Source organism: Nyctereutes procyonoides, unplaced genomic scaffold (genome assembly GCF_905146905.1).
Source record: "Nyctereutes procyonoides isolate TBG_1078 unplaced genomic scaffold, NYPRO_anot_genome, whole genome shotgun sequence".
Classification (NCBI taxonomy): Eukaryota; Metazoa; Chordata; class Mammalia; order Carnivora; family Canidae; genus Nyctereutes; species Nyctereutes procyonoides.
In genome coordinates, this window is record NW_026575040.1 from 4,867,925 (window position 1) to 4,893,650 (window position 25,726).

At 35.7% G+C, this 25,726-nt stretch overlaps 1 protein-coding gene across 8 annotated transcripts in view; it reads left to right on the top strand.

Annotated features, from left to right (window-relative positions):
• MYO9A (myosin IXA) overlaps positions 1 to 25,726 on the top strand; it is a 291,269-nt gene that overhangs the window by 57,267 nt on the left and 208,276 nt on the right. For 7 of the 8 annotated variants that reach the window (XM_055319695.1, XM_055319702.1, XM_055319694.1 and 4 more), the window contains exons 3-6: positions 2,000 to 2,094; positions 13,557 to 13,619; positions 20,929 to 21,028; positions 22,682 to 22,738. In XM_055319695.1, coding sequence (XP_055175670.1) covers positions 2,000 to 2,094; positions 13,557 to 13,619; positions 20,929 to 21,028; positions 22,682 to 22,738 — 315 coding nt within the window. The remainder of the gene's footprint in view (positions 1 to 1,999; positions 2,095 to 13,556; positions 13,620 to 20,928; positions 21,029 to 22,681; positions 22,739 to 25,726) is intronic. The other variant, XM_055319698.1, reaches the window with a different exon arrangement.

Genomic DNA, 25,726 nt, shown 5'->3' on the forward strand with positions numbered 1-25,726 from the left:
GCCTATTTTTCTTACTGAGATTTGGCTATTTTACTTGATTATGTATTCCCCTACAAAGGATTATTGTAAGCTTTTGGTTAATTTCTAGAATCATCAAAAAGTTGATTTGGATAATTTTTTTTAGTTTTATTTCTCTTAAGAAGAGAGGGTTTTCAGAGATCTTTATCATTTTATCTAAGTTTCAGTGATCTTTTTAAGAGATTTAAGTAATAAAAATACTTTATATATTTACTTTTGTAGTTATCATTTCTGCTGTCTCCATTCTGTACATTGATCCATATTTGAATATGATATTCTTCTTTTGCATGAAAGGTTTCCTTTAATGTTCCTTGTAGTGTGTGTTGGTTTATGATAAATATCTTCAGATTTTCATATTAGAAATTCTTTTTTTTGGCCTTAATTTTTTTAATGATTTACTGATTTAGATGTTAAAATTAAAAGAATTAAACTGGGCAGCCCGGGTGGCTCAGCGGTTTAGCGCTGCCTTCAGTCCAGGGCCTGATCCTGGAGACCTGGGATCAAGTCCCACGTCAGGCTCCCTGCATGGAGCCTGCTTCTCCCTCTGCCTGTGTCTCTGCCTCTCTCTCGCTCTTACTCTCTCTCTGTGTGTCTCTCATGAATAAATAAATAAAATCTTAAAAAAAATAAAAGAATTAAACTTAAATAGAATTAAAATATCAGTAAAATTCTGTGAATTTCAAAACATATTAATTTGTGTAACCATCTCTATACAGTCTGAATACAAAGATGTTTCACAACTTCTCGAAACTCCACACTATTCTTTATCTTCATATCCTCTAACTTCCCTCCCATACTCCTGCAATTCATTGGAACTACTTGTCTGTTTTCCATTGCTGTTTTTTTTTTCAAAATGTGACAGAAATGGAATCATACAGTAATAAAATTTTGAGACTAGCTTCTCTCATTTAGCATGATGTCTTGGAGATTCATTCAAATTGTTTAATGTGTGAATTCAACTGGGGATTATTTATTTTAAAAAATTTCAATATTAAGGGGAGGTGAGCCTAGGTGTGGCTCAGTGGTTGAGTGTCTGCCTTTGGCTCAGGCTGTGATACTGGGGTTCTGGGATCGAGTCCTGCATCAGGCTCTGTGGAGGGAGCCTGCTTCTCCTTCTGACTGTGTCTCTGACTCTGTGTGCTTCATGAATAAATAAATAAAATCTTCAAAAAAAAAGAAATTTTATTAAGATATCTAACTTATAATAAAATATAGGCATTTAAAATTTATACTTCAATGATTTTTGATAAATATACATGTACACTTACATAACCAGCATAATACAATGAAGCTGTAGAATATTTTTATTATTCTCTGTGCCACTTTTGGGCATTTTCCAACCCTGCCTCCATTCCCAGACAACTCTGATATTCTTCTTATTACTGTTTTGCCTTTTCTAAAATTTCATATTACAATATGTACTCTTGAGTCTGGTTTCTTCAACATATAATGTTTCGATATTCATCAATGTTGATGTATGTACTAGTTTATATTGCTGGGTAATATTTATTGCATCGTGTGTACTTCAGTAACAATTCAGGCAGCTTATATATTCTTAATTCTTTTTAAAATAGTATTATAGTTTTGTTTTAAGTTGATGTGTTAAAGTATAGTACATTATGTAGTGAAATTTTATTTCATTTATTCTGTTCTCAAATTGGAATTATTTTGATGTAATTATTCTGTTTATAGCTCCTATTTAATTTAGCAAGAATTAAAAACATATAGAAATATATTAAGAAAGTTTACTGGTTCTCAAATGTAAAAGATAAATGAATTTTAAGGAGCATTAAGTTTTTAAAATTAAGATTTATTTTACTGAAAAGCATAAAGTACTTCCTACTTGGTTTTATTTCAGTTATTAGTTGCTCTTTTACTTTACCTGAACTTAAAGGGAATTGCATTTTGTCTTTGTGAGCCAACTTAAGCTAGATTTTCCACTTTCTAAAATAAAACTAATGACAACTGTTTATTTTGACAGGCCTTTGGAAATGCAAAGACAGCTCATAATAACAATTCAAGTCGTTTTGGCAAGTTTATTCAAGTAAATTACCAAGAAACTGGCACTGTACTTGGGTAAGTAGCAGTAGCAGTAGCAGACTTTGATGTATGTTTATATTTTCACCTTGTCTCTTCATAATCCATAGATTGTTCATTTACTCTTTAATGAGAATAGTGACATTGGTGTCTACATTACATTTTTATTCTCTAAACTTTTATTCTTTTGAAAAGTTGAAGCCTAAGAAAAGTTCAAAGAATAGTGTTGACGCTTATATGTCCATAACTTAGATTTATTAATTGTTAACAATTTGCTGCATTTGCTTTCTCTCTCTGTATTATGCATACATTAATTTTTAAAGATTATTTTTAAGTCAGTTGGGCATATAATTTGACTCCCCACAGGGATCACAGCCACGTTTTCCTATGTAATGCTGTTATATTCAAGAAATATAATTTTGTTACAATAACATTTCTTACACAGTCTGTAATCAGAGTACCTTTAGTTGTGCCAGCAATATTCTTTCTAACTTTAAAACAACTAATAGACTTTATTTTTAGAGCAATTCTAGGTCACAGCAAAAATGAGTAGAAAGTACAGAGAGTTCCATTATACCTCTTCACCCTATTCCAGTTTCTCTTATTAATAAATAACCTCTTGCATTGTTGTGTTCAGTTTATATGGTATGTTCTGTGGGCTTTGACAATTGTCTAAAGACGTGTGTGTATTCACCATCACAGTATCACGTAGAATAGTTTTACTACCTTAAAATCCTCTGTACTTTGCCTGTTCATTTCCTTCTTACCCATTAACCCTGGACAACCACTTATCTTTTTGTAGTACCTCTAGTTTTGCCTTTTCCAGAATGTCCTATAGTTGGAACCATATAGTATGTAGTCTTTACTATCCAGTTTGGATTCTTTGCCTTAGCACTATGTATTAAAGTTTCATCCATGCTTTTTATGGTTTGATTTTATTAGACTAATGTTAAATGTATATATTAATTTGGGGATAATTGACTTCTTTGTGCTGTTTAGAAATACTTAACATTTTTGTATTTCTTACTGAATTAATTCCCAAGTATCTTATTTTAATGTTTTTTGTTATTAAAAGTGTGATTTTTCTCACATTATATCTTCTAGTTTGTATATATGAAAGTTACTGATTTTTATATTAATTTGTATTTTTTTAATAATAAATTTATTTTTTATTGGTGTTCAATTTGCCAACATACAGAATAACATCCAGTGCTCATCCCGTCAAGTACCCCCCTCAGTGCCCGTCACCCATTCACCCCCATCCCCTGCCCTCCTCCCCTTCCACCACTCCTAGTTCGTTTCCCAGAGTTAGGAGTCTTTATATTCTGTCTCCCTTTCTGATATTTCCCACACATTTCCTCTCCCTTCCCTTATATTCCCTTTCACTATTATTCATATTCCCCAAATGAATGAGAACATGCAATGTTTGTCCTTCTCTGATTGACTTATTTCACCCTCCAGTTCCATCCGTGTTGAAGCAAACGGTGGGTATTTGTCATTTCTAATGGCTGAGGAATATTCCATTGTATACATAAACCACATCTTCTTTATCCATTCATCTTTTGATGGACACCGAGGCCCCTTCCACAGTTTGGCTATTGTGGACATTGCTGCTAGAAACATCGACGTCCAGGTGTCCCGGCGTTTCATTGCATCTGAATCTTTGGGGTAAATCCCTAACAGTGCAATTGCTGGGTCGTAGGGCAGGTCTATTTTTAACTCTTTGAGGAAACTCCACACAGTTTCCAGAGTGGCTGCACCAGTTCACATTCCCACCAACAGTGTAAGAGGGTTCCCTTTTCTCCGCATCCTCTCCAACATTTGTTGTTTCCTGCCTTGTAAATTTTCCCCATTCTCACTGGTGTGAGGTGGTATCTCATGGTGGTTTTGATTTGTATTTCCCTGATGGCAAGTGATGCAGAGCATTTTCTCATGTGCATGTTGGCCATGTCTATGTCTTCCTCTGTGAGATTTCTCTTCATGTCTTTTGCCCATTTCATGATTGGATTGTTTGTTTCTTTGGTGTTGAGTTTAATAAGTTCTTTATAGATTTTGGAAACTAGCCCTTTATCTGATATGTTATTTGCAAATATCTTCTCCCATTCTGTAGGTTGTCTTTGAGTTTTGTTGACTGTATCCTTTGCTGTGCAAAAGCTTCTTATCTTGATGAAGTCCCAATAGTTCATTTTTGCTTTTGTTTCTTTTGCTTTTCGTGGATGTATCTTGCAAGAAGTTACTGTGGCCAAGTTCAAAAAGGGTGTTGCCTGTGTTCTCCTCTAGGATTTTGATAGACTCTTGTCTCACATTTAGATCTTTCATCCATTTTGAGTTTATCTTTGTGTATGGTGCAAGAGAGTGGTCTAGTTTCATTCTTCTGCATGTGGATGTCCAATTTTCCCAGCACCATTTATTGAAGAGACTGTCTTTCTTCCAGTGGATCGTCTTTCCTCCTTTATCGAATATTAGTTGACCATAAAGTTCAGGGTCCACTTCTGGGTTCTCTCTTCTGTTCCATTGATCTATGTGTCTGTTTTTGTGCCAGTACCACACTGTCTTGATGACCACAGCTTTGTAGTACAACCTGAAATCTGGCATTGTGATGCCCCCAGATATGGTTTTCTTTTTTAAAATTCCCCTGGCTATTCGGGGTCTTTTCTGATTCCACACAAATCTTAAAATAATTTGTTCTAACTCTCTGAAGAAAGTAAATGGTATTTTGATAGGGATTGCATTAAACGTGTACATTGCCCTGGGTAACATTGACATTTTCACAATATTAATTCTGCCGATCTATGAGCAAGGAATATTTTTCCATCTCTTTGTGTCTTCCTCAATTTCTTTCAGAAGTGTTCTATAGTTTTTAGGGTATAGATCCTTTACCTCTTTGGTTAGGTTTATTCCTAGGTATCTTATGCTTTTGGGTGCAATTGTAAATGGGATTGACTCCTTAATTTCTCTTTCTTCAGTCTCATTGTTAGTGTATAGAAATGCCACTGACTTCTGGGCATTGATTTTGTGTCCTGCCACGCTACCAAATTGCTGTATGAGTTCTAGCAATCTTGGGGTGGAGGCTTTTGGGTTTTCTATGTAGAGTATCATGTCATCGGCGAAGAGGGAGAGTTTGACTTCTTCTTTGCCAATTTGAATGCCTTTAATGTCTTTTTGTTGTCTGATTGCTGAGGCTAGGACTTCCAGTACTATGTTGAATAGCAGTGGTGAGAGTGGACATCCCTGTCTTGTTCCTGATCTTAGGGAAAGGCTCCCAGTGCTTCCCCATTGAGAATGATATTTGCTGTGGGCTTTTCGTAGGTGGCTTTTAAGATGTCGAGGAAAGTTCCCTCTATCCCTACACTCTGAAGAGTTTTGATCAGGAATGGATGCTGTATTTTGTCAAATGCTTTCTCTGCATCTAATGAGAGGATCATATGGTTCTTGGTTTTTCTCTTGCTGATATGATGAATCACACTGATTGTTTTACGAGTGTTGAACCAGCCTTGTGTCTCGGGGATAAATCCTACTTGGTCATGGTGAATAATTTTCTTAATGAGTTGTTGGATCCTATTGGCTAGTATCTTGTTGAGAATTTTTGCATCCATGTTCATCAGGGATATTGGTCTGTAATTCTTCTTTTTTGGTGGGGTCTTTGTCTGGTTTTGGAATTAAGGTGACGCTGGCCTCATAGAATGAATTTGGAAGTACTCCATCTCTTTCTATCTTTCCAAACAGCTTTAGTAGAATAGGTATGATTTCTTCTTTAAACGTTTGATAGAATTCCCCTGGGAAGCCATCTGGCCCTGGACTCTTGTGTCTTGGGAGGTTTTTGATGACTGCTTCAATTTCCTCCCTGGTTATTGGCCTGTTCAGGTTTTCTGTTTCTTCCTGTTCCAGTTTTGGTAGTTTGTGGCTTTCCAGGAATGCGTCCATTTCTTCTAGATTGCCTAATTTATTGGCGTAGAGCTGTTCATAATGTTTTTAAAATCGTTTGTATTTCCTTGGTGTTGGTAGTGATCTCTCCTTTCTCATTCATGATTTTATTAATTTGAGTCTTCTCTCTCTTCTTTTTAATAAAGTTGGCTAATTTTGAAAAAAAAATAAAGTTGGCTAATTGTTTATCTATCTTATTAATTCTTTCAAAGAACCAACTCCTGGTTCTGTTGATCTGTTCCACAGTTCTTCTGGTCTCAATTTCGTTGAGTTCTGCTCGAATTTTAATTAACTCTCTTCTTCAGCTTGGTGTAGGGTCCATTTGCTGTTTTTTCTCTAGCTCCTTTATGTGTAAGGTTAGCTTTTGTATTTGAGTTCTTTCCAGTTTTTGAATGGATGCTTGTATTGCGATGTATTTCCCCCTCAGGACTGCTTTTGCTGCATCCCAAAGATTTTGAACAGTTGTATCTTCATTCTCATTAGTTTCCATGAATCTTTTGAATTCTTCCTTAATTTCCTGGTTGACCCTTTCATCTTTTAGCAGGATAGTCCTTAACCTCCACGTGTTTGAGGTGCTTCCAAACTTCTTGTTGTGATTTAGTTCTAATTTCAAGGCATTATGGTCTGAGAATATGCAGGGGACAATCCCAATCTTTTGGTATCGGTTCAGACCCGATTTGTGACCCAGTATGTGGTCTATTCTGGAGAAACTTCCATGTGCACTTGAGAAGAATGTGTATTCAGTTGAGTTTGGATGTAAAGTTCTGTAGATATCTGTGAAATCTATCTGGTCTAGTGTATCATTTAAAGCTCTCGTTTCTTTGGAGATGTTGTGCTTAGAAGACCTATCGAGGGTAGAAAGAGCTAGATTGAAGTCACCAAGTATAAGTGTATTACTATCTAAGTATTTCTTCAGTTTGGTTAATAATTGGTTTAAGTATTTGGCAGTTCCCACATTCGGGGCATATATATTGAGGATTGTTAAGTCCTCTTGTTGGATAGATCCTTTAAGTATGCGATAGTGTCCCTCTTCATCTCTCACTGTAGTCTTTGGGGTAAATTTTAGTTTATCTGATATAAGGATGGCTACCCCTGCTTTCTTTTGAGAACCATTTGAATGGTAAATGGTTCTCCAACCTTTTATTTTCAGGTTGTAGGTGTCCTTCTGTCTAAAATGAGTCTCTTGTAGACAGCAAATAGATGGGTCCTGCTTTTATCCAGTCTGAAACCCTGCGCCTTTTGATGGGGTCATTAAGCCCGTTCACGTTCAGAGTTACTATTGACAGATATGAGTTTAGTGTCATCATGATATCTATTCAGTCCTTGTTTTTGTGGATTGTTCCACTGAACTTCTTCTTAAAGGGGAACTTTAAGAGTCCCCCTTAAAATTTCTTGCAGAGCTGGTTTGGAGGTCACATATTCTTTCAGTTCCTGCCTGTCTTGGAAGCTCTTTATCTCTCCTTCCATTTTGAATGAGAGCCTTGCTGGATAAAGTATTCTTGGTTGCATGTTCTTCTCATTTAGGACCCTGAATATATCCTGCCAGCCCTTTCTGGCCTGCCAGGTCTCTGTGGAGAGGTCTGCTGTTACCCTAATGCTCCTCCCCATAAAAGTCAGGGACTTCTTGTCTCTTGCTGCTTTAAGGGTCTTCTCTTTATCTTTGGAATTTGCAAGCTTCACTATTAGATGTCGAGGTGTTGAACGGTTTTTATTGATTTTAGGGGGGGATCTCTCTATTTCCTGGATCTGAATGCCTGTTTCCCTTCCCAGATTGGGAAAGTTTTCAGCTAGGATTTGTTCAAATACATATTCTGGCCCTCTGTCCCTTTCGGCGCCCTTGGGAACCCCAATTAAACATAGGTTTCTCTTCCTTAGGCTGTCATTTATTTCCCTTAATCTGTCTTCATGGTCTTTTAACGGTCTGTCTCTTTTTTCCTCAGTTTCCCTCTTTGCCATCAACTTGTCTTCTATGTCACTCACTCGTTCTTCCACCTCGTTAACCCTCGTCGTTAGGACTTCTAGTTTGGATTGCATCTCATTCAATTGATTTTTAATTTCTGCCTGATTGGATCTAAATTCTGCAGTCATGAAGTCTCGTGAGTCCTTTATGCTTTTTTCTAGAGCCACCAGTAGCTGTAAGATAGTGCTTCTGAATTGGCTTTCTGACATTGAATTGTAATCCAGATTTTGTAACTCTGTGGGAGAGAGGACTGCTTCTGATTCTTTCTTTTGAGGTGAGGTTTTCCTTCTAGTCATTTTGCTCAGTGCAGGTGGCCAAAAACAAGTTGTATTGGGAAAAGGAGAAAGAGAGAGAGAAGGAAAGAAAAGAGAAAAAGAAAAAAGAACAAGAAGAAAAAAAAGGAAAAAAGAGAAGAAAAAGAGAAAGAAAAAGAAAGGTGAAAAAAAGGGGGTGGGGGAAGCAATCAGAAATCAAAAAAAAAAAAAAGAAAAAAAACAAAAAACACGGGGGAGTATCTTCTGATTCTGTATACTTTAAGTTCCTTGACTTCCCCTGGAACTGGTCAGTCTAGCTGGTCTTCTGGGGGAGGGGCCTGCTGTGCTGATTTTCAGGTGTTAGCACTTGGGGGAGCTGCTCTGCCCCTGCTTGGTGCAGCGCTCAGTGGGGGTTGTTTACCCCGTGAGGCCCCAGGAGGAACAGCCACAGTGGTTATGGCAGCTCTGGAAACCTGGATTCAGCCTCTGCAGTAACTACTGAGCTCTCCGGTCTGCAGGGCCTGGAGGCTCCGGGGCGGGGCCGCTGATTTGCTCAGCTCGGGGCAGGAGCGTCTTTGCTGTCCTGGGCCCTCGCGGCCTCTGCCTGTCCCGGGGGGAGGCCGGATCCTGGGCTGTGTCCCGGCGCCCTGTGCTCTGGGGCCTGCGCTGTTGGATTCGCGCTCCCGGCCGCGCAGCCGCCGGCCGCGCAGTCGCCGCCCGAGCCCCTCCGAGCTGCTCCCGGCCGCACAGCCCCCTCCGCACGGAGCCTCTTCCTCTGCCGGAGCCGCCGCCGCCGAGCTGCTCCTGGCCGCGCAGCCCCCTCCGCGCAGAGCCGCGCCAGAGCCCCTCCAAGCTGCTCCCAGGTCCCGCGTGCGCGCTGCAGCCCTTAGGGAGCTCGGCGCACTCTCCTGCGCGCAGGTGTCTGTTAGTGTCCCAGGGAGCCCGAGGGCATCCCCGCCCTCCTGGGTCCTGCTCTAACTCCCTGAGGGCGCCTTTCTGCCCGGGAAGGTTGGTGCAGCTCCTGCTTCTCCGGGACAGGGCTCTCCTGTCCTGGGGACACTCGCCCTGGCCTCAGCCCGGCTCCTCGCGGGGCCCCTCCCCCTTGGAGGCCTTTTGTTTCTTTATTTCTTTTTCCCCGTTTTCCTACCTTGATAGAAGCGCGAACTCTTCTCCCTGTAGCATTCCAGCTGGTCTCTCTTTAAATGTCAGGCCGAATTCGTAGATTTTCAGGATGATTTGACGGTTATCTAGGTAATTTGTTGGGGACAGGTGATTTGGGGACCCTACTCTTCTGCCATCTTGCCCCTCCTCCTGTGAGTGGTTTTCTGAGTAACAAAATGATACTGCATTTTATCAAATGCATTTTGGGCATCTTTGAAGATTAGTTAGCATGATCTTCATTCTGAGATCTGTCAGTGTTATCATTATTTTTGTAATATTGGGTTATTCTATGTTCCTGGGAAAACAGTCCCACTTGGTTAGTACAACCATACACACACTCACATACATATGTACACATATATTTGCATGCACATTATAAATTGGTTCTATTCTGATTCCTAGTTTTTATTTATGATCCTTGCATCCATATTAATAAGTGAGATTGGTCAATATTTTTCTTTTTTATGCTAGTTTCTTTTATTTTTATTAAAAGATTTTATTTATTCATGAGAGACACAGAGAGAGAGAGAGAAAAAGGCAGAGACACAGGCAGAGGGAAAATCAGGCTCCATGCAGGGAGCCTGACGTGTGGGACTTGATCCTGGGTCTCCAGGATTAGGCCCTGGGCTGAAGGCGGCGCTAAACCACTGCACCTCTGGGGCTGCCCTTTATACTATTTTAATTATGCTTACCACTTTCAAAATTTTGATCGAAAGTATGTGTATTCTCCAACCCCCCCCAAACAAAAACAAAACAAGAAGGATAAGTCCTTCAGTGGCAAGGACTCATAAAACTCATTTCCTTTCTGATTTGAAAACCATGTTTCCAAAGGTACAGTGGTACTTTTATTAATAAAGATGGCAGGCAGCCAAGTTGTCAAGTTGCACTTTTCTAGTATTTATGATTGTGATACAAGAGATGTTAATAGGTACAGTTGTATATGTTGCTTCTTTAACTTAGAAAGTATCATATCTATTCATTGATTCTTAAGACAATTTCATGAGTTACAAATGGCAGATTTTCCCATTTTTTGAAAGGAATTCGGACTTTTATATGTTAAGTAATTATCTGAAAAGGTTAAATTTTATCTCACAATAGTGATAAGCAAAAATCTTCATCTTGATTAGTATGTCAACACATACATATTGAAAACATTTTTTTCATATTGAAAATTTTTAACTCTTAGCATATATATATTAAACATTTTCATCTTTCATTTTATCATTCATTAGGCAAACATTTAAGGAGTACCAGGCACTATGCTAAGCATTGAAGACAAAAAAAAAAAAAAGTACACGTTCTCTGCCATCAAAATTCTTAGTTTTTTTTGGAAGAGATATTTACATAAGATGATTACAGTAAATGAGATAAGTGCAGTTATTGAAGCATGTGTCTGGAGAAGTTCACCAAGAAAGGTGATTTTTATCTTGGGTCTTGAAAAATTGCTAAGCAGAACAAGTGGGGAATTACATTGTCAATTGAGTAATTGGCATTAGCAAATGAATGGAATCCTAACAAGAGTTTGGTGTACTTGAGGATAAGTATAGTGGCTTTGGTTTCAGATTGTGAATCAAGCTGTAATGTTTATAATTTATCCTTTTGATGATAGGAAGCAGATTTTAAAATTTTTATTATTAAAAATGTCAAATATGTACAGAAGTGAATAGTAGAACAATGCCCATTTAGATTCAACAGTTATCACATTTTGCCATATTTGCTTTGTCTATCTAGTCTTTTTCTTTGCTGATGTATTTTAAAAACAAAGCCAAGTAGACGTAACATCAGCTCACCCTTATTTTAGTATGAGTATCAAGTGAAAGTAGAGGAATAACATGAGTAGATCTTATTTTATGGGTAAATAATTCACATAGCAGTATGACTCATGGATTGGAGGGGATGGAGAGATGTCTAGGAGAATGTTGGTATAGTTGAAAAAGGGAAAAAAAAGAAAAAAGAAAAAGGGAGCCATTTGTAGTTATAATAGACTTGGCTTCAAATCATAATTTTGCTGTTTACCAGCTGCATGTTCTTAATATCTTTGAGCATCAGTTTCTCCACTTGTAAAATAGGCAGTAATACTTGCTATTCAGGGTGGGTGTAAGAATTTAATGTACTACATGGAATCTAAAGCACAAATGTAAAAAATAGTGAAAGGGAATAAAGGGGAAAGGAGAAAAAATGAGTGGGAAATATGAGAAGGGAGACAGAACATGAGAGACTCCTAACTCTGGGAAACAAACTAGGGGTGGTGGAAGGGGAGGTGGGCGTGGGGTGGCGGTGACTGGGTGACGGGCACTGAGGGGGGCACTTGACGGGATGAGCACTGGGTGTTATTCTATATGTTGGCAAATTGAACACCAATAAAAAATACATTTATAAAAAAATAAAGCACAAATGAATAAACAAAAAGCAGAATCAGACCTATAAATACAGAGAAGAAATTGATGATTGCCAGAGGGGAGGAGGGTGGTGGCATGGGAAAATGAGTGAAGGGGAGTGTGATATATAGGCTGCCAGTTATGGAATAAGTAAGTCATGGGTAAAAATTACCACATAAGTAATATAGTCAATGATATTTTTATGGGGTATGAAGAGGGATAGTAGCTACATTTTTGGTGAGCATAGTATAATGTATAAACTTGTTGAATCACTATCTTGTCTGCCTGAACACCTGAAACTGATGTAACGTGTCAACTATACTCAAAATAATTTAACATACTAATTTTTGTTAGTTCCCTTTCTCCTATTTTAGACAGATAAGAACCTGTTTTAGTAGTTTAGATATAAAGGTAACTCAGAGGAAGTGATACATTTTATTATTTTATTTTATTTTATTTTTTTGTGATACATTTTAATTACTGGTAGTGGTAGTAGTAATGAGTTTGCAAAGAAGGCACATTTGACCTTCATTTTATGAATGAATGGAGAGAGAGTAGGTATAGACTGTAGAATCAGAAGTGGGAGGAAGAGCACAAACAGTGCAGCCGGTAGTGAATGGCATGCTTGAGGGATACTGGGAGTGACTAAAATACTGAGCATGTGGTAGGAAGGAACTCATGGGAATAAAAGCTCAAAAGCAAGATTTTTGACTCCAAGAGGTTTGTGCTATGTAATTTGGATTCAGTTGTCTAAAGCTTTTAAATTTTAGACCATAGGATCCTCTTTTCCAGGGGGAGTTTAACCAGTTGCTTCAATTTGGGTAAGAGGTATTGAAGACTTGAAGAGGCACAGGTTTGATAAAGAGAATGATATATCGGAAATACAATTTGTGTTTTGGTTTCTCATTATGTTCAGGATGAATTCCATTCTTCTGGTACATAGTTTACTGGTCCTTCTTCATCTGGTCTACTTGTCTGTCTTAGTCTCTAGCCATATAAATTAATTATCTTGATACTGTGAGGTTAAGTTCCCTCCTTCTTTTATGCCTTTGCATATAGCAGTTCTCCTTGTCTTCTGGTCAGTCTTTCAGATTTCAGAGTCATTTACTAAGTCAGTCACCAAATAGATTTTGTGAATGTTTTTACTATGTGCTTTGTATTTTCCTCTCTGGGAATTGTTCCTCATATAATTTTTTCCTTCTTGGATTGAATCTTCCCTGTCTCTCTTGGTATATCCATAATATGCTGGTCATTGCTCTATAATAAAGCCTGTTTCAACTGTGTATGATAGCCCTTTGTTTATATATTTCCTCCACTAGTTTGTAAGTTCCTTGAGAACAGATAGTGTATTACTTGTTTCCACATTTGAACATTGCTTAGCACAGTGCCCAATTAATGAACATTTATTGAGTAATCATTAAATAATAAATGAATACGTTGCAGAATGTGGCAGTAGTATGCATATGTTAAGAAAGTGTGTCTTTGGGCCTTATTTAGTCATTTGACTCCAAAGTATAATATCTGAAAGAATGTGTAATGGCATATGAGCCTGGAAGTAAAGTAAAGGTCTATGCCATGGATAGATCTTGTGTGCTATGTTTTGAACTTCTGACTTTATTTTGCATATTGAGAGCCAAGAAAAAAAGACTTATAAGTCTGTGAATTTAACACAGATAACACTAACAGCATTTATAACACAATTGTAATGGTAAATGTACTAACAATGATCTGCATGGTATTCTTTATACTTTTGCATCCTCTTTGAAAAAATATTTATCTACCTTAAAGATTTATTTATATCAACCAATTTTATTTTTCTTCTAGTGCCTATGTTGAAAAATATCTATTGGAGAAGTCCAGACTCGTTTATCAAGAGCATAATGAACGGTACATATTTTTATTAGTATAATTAGATCAAGTTAACATTTGTATTATGCATATCAACTTTTAGGATGTTTGTATATGATGACCTTTAGTTCACCTTAAACCTTGCATCATGGTTTCCATGTAATTGCTCTTTCTGTCATGGGCAGAACATTGTACTTTTTCAGAGGCTGCTAGGAGATTTTTTTTAATGAATATAAGCATACCTTGTTTTATTGCACTACACAGATATTGCGTTTTTTACAAATTAGTTTGTGGCAACCCTGTGGAGCAAGTCATTGCTCCAGCAACCTTTTGGCACCATTTTACCAATAGCCTTTGATCACTTTGTGTGTCTCTGTCTCATATTTTGGTAATTCTCACAATATTTCAAACCTTACATTATTATTGTAGTTATTATTGTAGTTATTATTCATTTATTTATGTGATCCATGATTACAACTAGCTGAAAGCTCAGAGGATAGTTAGTATTTTTTGGCAATATGGTGCTTTTAAATTAAGGGATGCACATTGTTTTTTAGACATAATGCTATTGTACACTTAAGAGACTACAGTGTAGTGTAAATGTAAACTGTTATATGCACTGGGAAACCAAAAATTATTTGCCCCATGTTATTTTGAGATTTGCTTTATTGTAGTGATCTGGAATTGAACCCACACTATCTCTGAGATATGCCTGCATGTGGAAATGTTACCCTTTCCAAATTCTAGGCAAAGTGTCCCAACAGAAAAACAGTGGTAGCTCAGGTGTTAACTTTTCATGAGCATTGTACCTTTGAACTTTTTCCTATGTTTCAGTATTCTGTTTCTAATTTGAGAAGATTTTTAATAAAGCACTTGATTTCATTTTAATGTATGAGGTATACAGGACTTTAGAGATGATATATGTAACTTCCTACAGATGAAGAAACCAAATGTCAGGGGAAAAACACCACTAAATGTCAGAGGTAAATGATTTGCTTCATGCTGCATTGAGACTAAATAAAGTTAAGAGCCAGAGTTTGAAATTAAAGAGACCTACATCCAAATATTAGATATGCCTTTGGCATCTCATTTAGCTTTGCTGCTCCTTTGATATTTATTCCCATTTCACTGATGGAAAACTATCTTAGGGTTGTTTAGAGGAGTAAATGGAATAACATTTATGAAGTGCTTAGTGTGGTCCTTATAATTATATTCAGTAATTAATAGCTAACATTAATGAATACTTGCCAGGTTAGGACTAGAATTTGAGACTTTCTGTTAATTATTTTGTGACTAGCAGATGAGGAAATCTAAATTAGAGGTTTTTTGAAAGGAAGAGAGTTTTTTAGAAAGGAGAATAACGTCATAAAGATTTGTAGAATTAACAGATACTGCTATTAGAAGGTTATTAGTAACTTTATTTTTTTAACACATTTTAATGGAGTGATAGGGATATAGCATGGATTAAAAAAAGAATCAAGAGAGGTGAAGATCCAGAACTTAGAAGCTGATTTTCTATTATCTTCCTGGATTCTCTTTGTGAATGGATGTATAATCTTTATTGGTATAATAGTTGATGAATGTGGATTGCTAGTATTTTGTTGAGGATTTATTTTTTGTGTCTGTATTCATAAGGGATACTGCTGTGTTTTTTTTTTTTTTCCTCCTGATGTCTTTTTCTGGTTTTGGTGTTAGAATAATATTGGCTCATAATGAGATGGAAAAGTTGGGAAGGATTGGGTTAATTCTTAAATGTTTGGTAGAATTCACTAGTGAAGCCATCTGGTTCTGGGTTTTTGTGGAAAGTTTTATTATGAATTCAAACACTTTAGTTATTATAAGTCTCTGTAGATTTTCTGTTTCTTCTTTAGCCAGGTTTGGTAGTTTTTATCATCCTAGGAATTTTTCTATTTCATCTAGGTCATCTAATTTGTTGGTAAAAAAAAATTGTTTATAGTATTCCCTTATACTATTTTATATTTCTGGAAAGTTGGTAATAACGTTCCCCCTTTTGTTCCTGAATTTGAGGTCTACTTCTATCTTTGTTTGGGCTGCTATAACAAAATACCTCAGCCTGGTAATGAATAGAAATTCATTTCTCAGAGTTCTGGAGGCAGGGAAGTCCAAGATCAAGGTGCCAGCATGGTTGTATATTGTTTACAGAATGTTGATAATAACTCCTACCTTTTTGCTTGGTCCTCATGTGGAATGGGATAGGGAACTCTGTAGGATATCTTTTATAAGATCACTAATCTCGGGCAGCCTGGGTGGCTCAGCAGCTTAGGCGCTGCCTTTGGCCCAGGGCCTGATCCTGGAGACCCGGGATCAAGTCCCACATCAGGCTCCCTTCATGGAGCCTGCTTCTCCCTCTGCCTGTGTCTCTGCCTCTCTCTCTCTGCGTCTCTCATGAATAAATAAATGAAATCTTTTAAAAAAAATCACTAATCTCATTCATGAGGGCTTTACTCTCATGGTCTAATCAACCCCCAAAGCCCTACCTCCTAATACCATTTGGGGCTAGGATTTCAGCATAGGACTTTGAAGGCCATACATTCAGACCATAACAATCTCCCCCTGAGATTGGGTCACTTTAGATAAGAATGTGTTAATTTTGTTGATCTTTGAAAAGGACTAAGTTTTGGTTGATTTTTCTCTATTTGTTTACTGTTCCTGTTTTATTTCTTTTCTCATGTTTATCACTTCCATTTGCTTTGAGTGTAGATTGCTCTTTTTTTTTTAAATTAAAATTTTTTAGTTTTTTTTTTTTTAGATTTTTAAAAGATTTTATATATTTATTCATGAGAGAGAGAGAGAGAGAGAGAGAGAGAGAGAGGCAGAGACATAGGCCGAGGGAGAGGCAGGTTCCATGCAGAAGCCTGATGTGGGACTTGATCCTGGGACATCAGATCACACCCTGGGCTGAAGGCAGGTGCTAAACTACTGAGCCACCCAGGGACCCCCATTTTTTTTTAGTTTCTTTTTTTAAAAAATATATTTATTTATTTATTCATGAGACAGAGAGAGAGAGAGAGAGAGAGAGAGATAGAGATAGAGATAGAGATAGAGAGAGGCAGAGACACAGGCCAAGGGAGAAGCAGGTTCCATGCAGGGAGCCTGATGTGGGACTTGATCCTGGGTCCAGAATCAGGCTCTGGGCTGAAGGTGGCGCTAAACCACTGAGCCACCCGGGCTGCCTTTTTTTTTAGTTTCTTAAGGTGTATGGTTAGATATGAGTTCTTTCTGCTGTTTTTATATGGGTTTCTAGCTATAAAGACCCCATTGAACACTGTTTCAGTGATTCCTATATTTTGGCACGTTGTTTTTGTTTTCGTGTATCTCAGTGTATTTTCTAATTTCCTATATGATTTCTTCTTAGAACCTGTTATTATCTGAGCATGTTTTGAATTTACATGTATTTGTGAATTTTGGAAATTTCTGTTATTGATTTCTGATTTCATTGTAAGATCATCAGGATATAGTTTGTATGATTTTAGTCCCTTTATATTGAGACTTTTTTAATAGTCTAACATTTTTTAACTTGGAGAATGTTCCATGGGTATTTGAGAAAATATGTATCCTATTGTTGTTGGATGGAGTATTCTATAGATGTCTTCTAGGGTTGGTTGGTTTTTAGTATTTTTCAAGTCCTCTTTTTCATTGTTGATCTTTTGTCTTATTTTGTTCATTGTCGAAAGTAGGACGTTACAGTATCTCAGCACTGTTGTTGAATTTTTTTTTTCTTTTTTCAATTCTTTCAGTTTTGGCTTTGTGTATTTAGGGGCTCTGTTTTTATATGCATTTACATTTAGAATTGCTATATCTGGGCAGCCCCGGTGGCGCAGCGGTTTAGCGCCGCCGGCAGCCCAGGGAGTGATCGTGGAGATCCAGGATCGAGATCCACGTCGGGTTCCCTGCATGGAGCCTGCTTCTCCCTCTGCCTGTGTCTCTGCCTCTCTATCTCTCTCTTCCTCTCTCTCTATCTCTCGCTCTATGTCTCTCATGAATAAATAAAATCTTTAAAAAAAAAAGAATTACTATATCTTTCTCATGAATTGGACATTTAGTCATTATAAAATGTCCTTTGCATCTAGCAACAATTTTTGTCTTAAAGTCTCTTTTATCTGATGTTAGTGTAGACACTTTAGCTTTCTTTTGGTTATTGTTTGTGTGGTATTTTTTCCATCTTTTTACTTTCAACCTCTTTGTATCTTTGAGTCTATAGGGTGTCTATTGTAGATAATATGTAATTGGCTTTTTAAAAATCCCTTCTGCCAGTTATTAACCTTCAGACTCATTTGTACTTAATATAATTGCTAAGATTTGCGAATGTTATTTTGCTGTTTTATATATTCTTAATGATGTTTTAGTCCCTCTATTCTATTAACTGCCTTGTTTTGTATAAATGTTTTCTGGTATACCATTGGCATTTCTTTTATTACATATTTCTTGAGTTATTAATTATTGCCTTGGTAATTGCAGTTAACATTTTTAACATTCTAATTTGGATTAATAACAATCTAATTTTGATAGCCTACAAATAACTTTGCTACTCGGTAGCTCTGTTCCTTTCCCCTTCCTTTGTGCTATTATGATCATATAAATTACATCTTTATAGTAGTAGACCCATCAATACCAATTAGTCATTGTTTTTTGCTGGTGTCTTTGAACTCTAATAGGAGGGAAAAAAGTTACAGGCAAAAAAAAGTTTATACTATCTTTTATATTAAGCTACATTGTTATCTTTACTGCTGTTTATTTTTCCATATTGAATTGAAAATTGCCTAGTTTCCATTCATTTCAGCTAGAAAAAGTCCCTTTAGCCTTTATTACAGGGCCCATCTGCTAGCTCTGAAGTCTCTTAATTTTTGTTTATCTGGCAGTATCCTAAATTCTCCCTTATTTTTGAAAGATAGCTTTGCTGGGTATATTATATATTTGATTGATAGTTTTTTTTTTCTTTAGTATTTGAGTATGTTATCCTGCCATGGCTCCTAATGAGAAATCAGCTGGTAATCTTTTATTAAGATTCCTTGATGAGGCATATCTTCTCATTGTACTTTAAAAACTTGTCTTTGTTTTTCAGAGGTTATCTAAGTGTGAATCTCTTTACACTGGAGTTTGTTGAGTTTCTTGGATGTGTGAACTGTTTTTTCATCAAATTTGGGGAGCTTTTGGTTGTTATCTTTTCAAATATTATTTTTCCTCCTTCCTCTCCTTTTGAGACTTCTGTTGTTCCTGGGTTGGTGTCTGCTTAATGGTTTCCCACAGATATCTGAAGTTTTGTTCACTTTTCTTCATTTATTTTTCTTCAGACTACTTTCAAGTGACTTGTCTTCAGGTTCACTTATGCCTTCTTCTGCCCATTCATATTGCTGTTGAGTGCTTCCAGATAGTTTTTCATTTTAGTTACTATATTTTTCAACTCTTCAGTTCCTTTTTTATTATTTTTAAATAAGTTCTGTATGTTTATTGGGAGTCTTTATTTGATGAGACATCATTCTTATACTTCAGTTGTTTATACATGGTTTCCTTTAGCTCTTTGAACATATTTAAGACAGTTGGTTAAAAATCTTATATAGTAAGTCATGCCTGGGCTTCCTCAAGGATGGTTACCATTGATTGTGTTTTTTCCTTTGAATGTACTATAGTTTGTTTCTTTACATGCCTCGTAAATTTTTGTTGAAAATTGGACATTTTATTTTATTTATTTTTTAAAAGATTTTACTTATTCATGAGAGACAGAGAAAGAGAGGCAGAGATATAGGTAGAGGGAGAAGCAGGCTCCCTGTGGGGAGCCTGATGAGGGACTTGATCCCAGGACCTTGTGACCATGACCTGAGCTAAATGCAGACGCTCAACTACTGAGCCACCCAGGTGCCTGAAAATTTGACATTTTAAATAATAATTGGACATTTAAAATAATCATGTGGCAGCTCTAGAAATGAGATTCTCCTTTTTCCAGCATTTCTGGTTCTTTTTGTTTCTGTTTCTATTGTGACTTTTTCTTTTTTTTTATTTTTTTTATTTTTTTTTTAATTTTTATTTATTTATGATAGTCACACACAGAGAGAGAGAGAGAGAGGCAGAGACACAGGCAGAGGGAGAAGCAGGCTCCATGCACCAGGAGCCCGACGTGGGATTCGATCCGGGGTCTCCAGGATCGCGCCCTGGGCCAAAGGCAGGCGCCAAACCGCTGCGCCACCCAGGGATCCCTATTGTGACTTTTTCTAACTAATTTTGTTAAGTCTGTGTTCTGTTTCAAGTGTGGCTATTCAGGTATATGCTTGCTTAGCTTAGTTGTCAGTTATTATTAAATAGAGATTCACTTAAGTGCTTGGAAACAGTAAATTTCCTAGTCTTTGCCTCAGGGCTTTCTCTGTTGAAGGCCATGCCTTCAACATTCAGGTAGCCATTTTATAATTTTGCCTTCATTTTAACTTCCTGCTTGTGCATCCCTTCAAGGTCATCCAGAGGTGAGTGTTTAGCATCCTCTTTGATTTTTGCTGAGAAGGCTGAAGACGTGGGCACATACATAGCCTTACACATGTTCATGGCTTTCTAGATTCCCAGTAATATATTGGAGCTTTTAAAACCCTGTGTGGAGATCACATTTCCCTTTAAGTTTTTTGGTTAGCTTATAGTTTGCCCCACATTTATCCATTGCTTCATGTAGCTGACATGTTAAAATAATTGCCTATAATTTTCTACACCTGCCCCTGGGGAAAAGGTTTTTACACTGGGTCTGAGTCAGGTCAATAAAGACAGTTTTGAACATGGAGTCTTCCAGAGAACCACCAGATCGTTCAAGTAGTGATATTTTTCAGAAAATGAGGTTCTGAACGATTTCCAACTCTGTTCTGTCCTCTTTTGATGGCTGTCAGAGTTATGGTGTCCATCATGATTGTAACCTGTTGATTTTGAAGGCTACCCCGGATCTGGTGAACAGGAAATGGCATAGGGCAAGTTAAAAGGTTACAAGGTTGCACTTCTTACTGAGATTGAGCTGTTTTTCGGATGTAAATTTTTTTATTGCTATAAGCTTTTGGTTAATTTTCAGAGTTCTGAAAAAGTTGATTCTGCAAATTTGCCAATTTTCTAATTGGTTTTATGGAAAGAGAATTTTCAGAGGTTTTAACCTTTGCCATATACCTGCCTTTACCCCTCTTTTTGAGTTTAGCATTCAAAACATTCATTTTATAGTACCTAAAGTATTGACCTTACCACTTCTGTATTAAAAAAATGAAACAAAGCTGAAACATGTTACTAATTGTTTGCTCTTTTTTCTGTTAAATGATAACCATAGATCATGTTCATTTTAAAACCATACTCTTTTCTTTTTTTCCAATAGGAACTATCATGTATTTTATTACCTCCTGGCAGGAGCAAGTGAAGAAGAAAGATTAGCATTCCATCTTAAACACCCGGAAGAATATCATTATCTCAATCAGGTGAGAGTTGATGAAATGTATTTTGAAATATAGGACATTATTAAATTTTAGTTCTTGGGGAAAGTTTTTTTTCCTAATACTTTGTTTCCCAAATCTAGTAATGTATATTAACTAGCATTTTCACACATGCAGTCTAAAAATACATGTGATATGCTTCTCAAATTTGAAATTTATTCATATGAGTTGAAAGAGGTTAGTTATATGTGTGCCCTTTGCTTTTTGTGAGACTCTTTCAGAGAATAATAAACTGTTTATATATGCACCTACATGTTAGAAAAATGGATTAGTCTTTTCCAAGTGATTTACCTTTTAAAAACAAGAGCATGTTGAGTGTTACTAATATTTAATATTTAATGTTTGTCCTTTGCATGGGATTACTTGAAACCTTTTTTGTATATTTTGAAGTCTAATACATATATCTCTTTGCATGATATGATACTTAGAATATGATTATTTATATAATTTAGCAAATGTCCTATTTGATATGAAATTCATCAAAAGGAATGACTTATAGAATTTGTATTTTTCTATGAAAATCAGAATTCACTCTTAAATTTCCATAATTACGGGTAATTTCTTGGTAGTTTTTCATTACAGTGGTTTTTCCAATTTTATTATTTCTCATATTAATAAAAATTCTAGAATCAATATTAATGGAATTGGTATACAATATATCACTTAAATAACAGGTTATCTTTCCTTGCTTTTTTGATTGAGGCAAGATGTAATATCCCTGGAAATAAATGCCTTTATGGAAATAAATGCGTTAATGAAGATTTTGTAAGGAAATTGACATTTTGATGATGGATGAAAGGTTGTAGTGTATATTTAAGATTATGAAAGTAACATGTTAGGGCAGCCCTGGTGGCTCAGCGGTTTAGTGCTGCCTTCAGGAGACCCAGGATCGAGTCCCACATTGGGCTCCCTGCATGGAGCCTGCTTCTCCCTCTGCCTGTGTCTCTGCCTCTCTCTCTCTTTCTCTCTCTGTGTGTGTCTGTCATGAATAAATAAATAAAATTAAAAAAAAATAACATATTAGGCTTTTCCCAACATATTGCTATGTAACTGATATCTCTTAATTTTGAAACTATGTATTTATATAAACTAATATAACTTTGTATTAATATTTTGATTTCAAAGTTATTTAAAATATCACTTCCTGATAAAATACTAGGCATTTCTACTGTAATAAAATTACGTAGATTTAAAAAAAATCATTGAGTTAGCTTCTGAGCCTTTTCTCTGTTAAACTCTTTATAGATATTTGAGTGATTATTTACTTTTTTAAAACCTAACAATTGTTTATAAATGAGCTGATAGCCCAGAACTTATTACTTTTCTTCCAGATTTCTTTTTGTTATCAGTGCCATACCATGCATATTCTTGTCATAAAGTAGTCAGCATTCATAGAATATGAGACTGAGCAGTTGATCCAAATCTCAGAGTCACTGGAAAACAGCAAGTATGGATTGGTTGCAATAATATATGATCTCCCAGAATCTGAATGTTTAGCTAGTTGTTTCTTGTTTTATGCTGTTACACAAAATAACTCTCTTTGGGTAGAAGCAGTACTAACTGAATATTACATCTAAGAAATGATTAGAGAAGAATGATAACCATTACTTCTACCTAACTAATCTGCCTTACTTTCAGATAACAAAGAAACCCCTCAGACAGAGCTGGGATGATTATTGCTATGACTCTGAGCCGGTCAGTACAAGTACCTAAATATTCTGTGTTCCTGTTAAAGGACCCTCACTCACCTTGCTCATTTGCACCTATCTCATGACCTAGACAGAAAATCAACTGAAATATAAAGAATCTAGAAAAGAAGAGAAATTAATGTTTCATTTTTTTTGAATTGATTTATATGTATATTTATGGTCTGTGGATTAAAAACCAGTCAATTCATTTTTTAAAAAAAACTTATGTTTCTCATGTTTAGTCTGTATTTATTTTGACAATAAATTGATTGCATTCCTGATTTCAGCATTGATGTGGATTCTTATAACTACAGGTTTTTTTCTTGAGGTGTATTTTTTCAATCATTTTTAGTAGTTTCATTACTCACATGTTATGAGTAGTATGTATTGTTTATTTTAAAAAGTTGTAGCCTCCCTGTTTTATGTGTCAGTTAACAGTCTTTTCACATGATGAATATATGTATGTTTTTTTTTTTTTTTTGGAAAATTTTTTAGTAGCAAGAGAGGCTATAGTCTTTATGTAACTTTCCAAAAATTAAGAATTGAAATTCCTAGAAATAAGATTATTTTATGTTTTTAATTAAGTGGTTTAAGGGCATGTATGATGTAATATAAAATGAATAGATAAATTTAGTGTTATTTTTATGTTTTATAAGGACTAGTTTGTAATCAAAAAAGGACACAAAAAATCCTTTTCCTTCCCTTTGTTGTGAGGTCTGATGTAAAGGCTTGAAAACCTGCACTCATCTATATCTACTAATGAACTAATTTATTAACGATTCCGTCTGGAAATATAACATATCTTAATCCTTGCTTTAAATAACTGTGACTTTAATTTTCACTGCATGTGATTACAAGCTTTACTAATTACAAAACTAGCCTATTTCAGAATTGAGAAGGATCAGGAATTATGGACATTAATTTTTTCTTCATACGAAGTTTAATTGCATTATCTTTTCATACTATATCAAGTTATTTATGGTTTCAGATTTTACATTTTGGAAAATTTTAGACATTTAAATTTATAAATTCTGATAAATTTTAGTAGAAAAAATTTATGCTGTTTTGCCCCTCTTGGAAAGCTTCCATCTATCACCTATTATCAAGTGACTATTATCATCAAGTGACCAAGGCTCATTGGGAAGTAGGTAGGAGACTGGTTAAACTCATTGATTGCATGTACAGAGCTTATTGTGACATTATGAACTGATCTGCCGTTACTTAGACAGTCTGTGTCATGCTTTAGAATTGAGCTCTGAAGCATACAGACTTGACTTGAATACTGGCCTATCCACTTACTAATTTTGAGAACCTGAGCAGGTCACATAATTCTTTTGTTTCTGTGATCTATTTAAGGGGATAAAAATGATCTTTAACTTTTGTGAGAATTTAATTAGATAGTACATCTAAACAGCTTGATAGAGTGTTTACTATTTATTAAGTATACAGTACATGTTCTCAGAGCCGCTGCCTTTATCAAAATCATCATTATCCATCCTTTCCTTGTAGAATTTTGTACCTGTACTCCTCTACTCCCTGTATATCTTTCATCACTAGCCTCTCACTTACTGTATTTTCAATCTATTATTGTTTGAACTTTGAATAATTTCTGTTGCTTTTTCTCACAAGTTAATTAATGAAAGCAGGCAGTCAATCTGAGGATATGTTGGTTTGTATTTTCCTCTTAGCTCCTCAGAGTATATTTGGAGCAAACTAAACTTTTCCTCTGAGTTAAGAGAACTTATATGACTTAGCATTTTAAGAAGAGAGGATTGTTAGGGACTGTTCTGTAATTTGCCTATATTATCATACATAATACAGAATTGTATAAATGATCCCAAGGAGAACAGTGGTGAGAAAATTGCCTTTAACAACAGACCTCTTGTTTTCCATTATATATTGATTTAATTCCAATTAAGGGTTATCCTGTTAAGTAAATAAGCTCAAGCAACTAAGGTTGCTTGGGAGACTGCAGAGGATTTAGAATTGGACAGATTTTCCTTTGGCCACCCCTGTCATTTAGGTGAATTATTTAACTTCTGAGCCTGTTTTCTTCCATATTGAATGTTTATATAATTATATATATGTACACATAATTATCTCCTTGTGTTTATATTTACTTTAAAACTTTATATTATTCATTAACTCATTCTTAAAGGATCAAAAGCAGATTATAAATGCTAGATACTTGATAGTTTTAAAAATATAAATGAGTACTTTCTCAAAAAGGAATGTTTCATTTAATTCAGTACTTATTCAATAATTCAATGATTATATATTTTAGTGATTACATGCTTTCTTCTTGGCACTGACTTGTTGCTGGAGATCAGCAGTGAATAAAATAGATAACAGTTAATGCATTTATTGAGTAATTTATACAACAACATTCCACAGTTAGGTAGATATTTAAAAAGTAAATACATGTGAGGAGGGTTTTGAAAATGTAAGTGTAAGGGACTGAGAATATATAGGAAAGGGCATTAAAAAGTTATTTTATAAAGATAAAGATTACATATGTATTTGACTTTTTTGGGAGCTGAAATGCAAGGATTACTCAAAATATTTTTGTATTTGGTAGTTCACAGCTATCTTTACTAATGTGTGGTTTTTGCAGATTTTTGGTTTTCATATATACATTCTTTTGCCGATTGAGAATCATATTTATATAATTTTATTAGGAACTATTTTTACTATATCTAATATTATTATAAACATCTTTATATAAATCTAGGCTCCATTTATCAACTTAAATTACCATCTTTTTAAAATTTATTTTTGTGTCTCAGGATCTAGTTCACCACCTTGCATAAGGATAGGCATTTATTAAATATCTGTCGAATAAATAACGTTTGTTTGTGGAATTGAGCTCTCTGAAATGCTTTGGATCTTCAGAACTCTTCAGTACCACTCAAAATCAAACTTAGCATCAGAACATTTTATTAAAAAAAACATTTTATAATATTGCTAGCTCTGTATCTTAAGTTATTTTGAGATA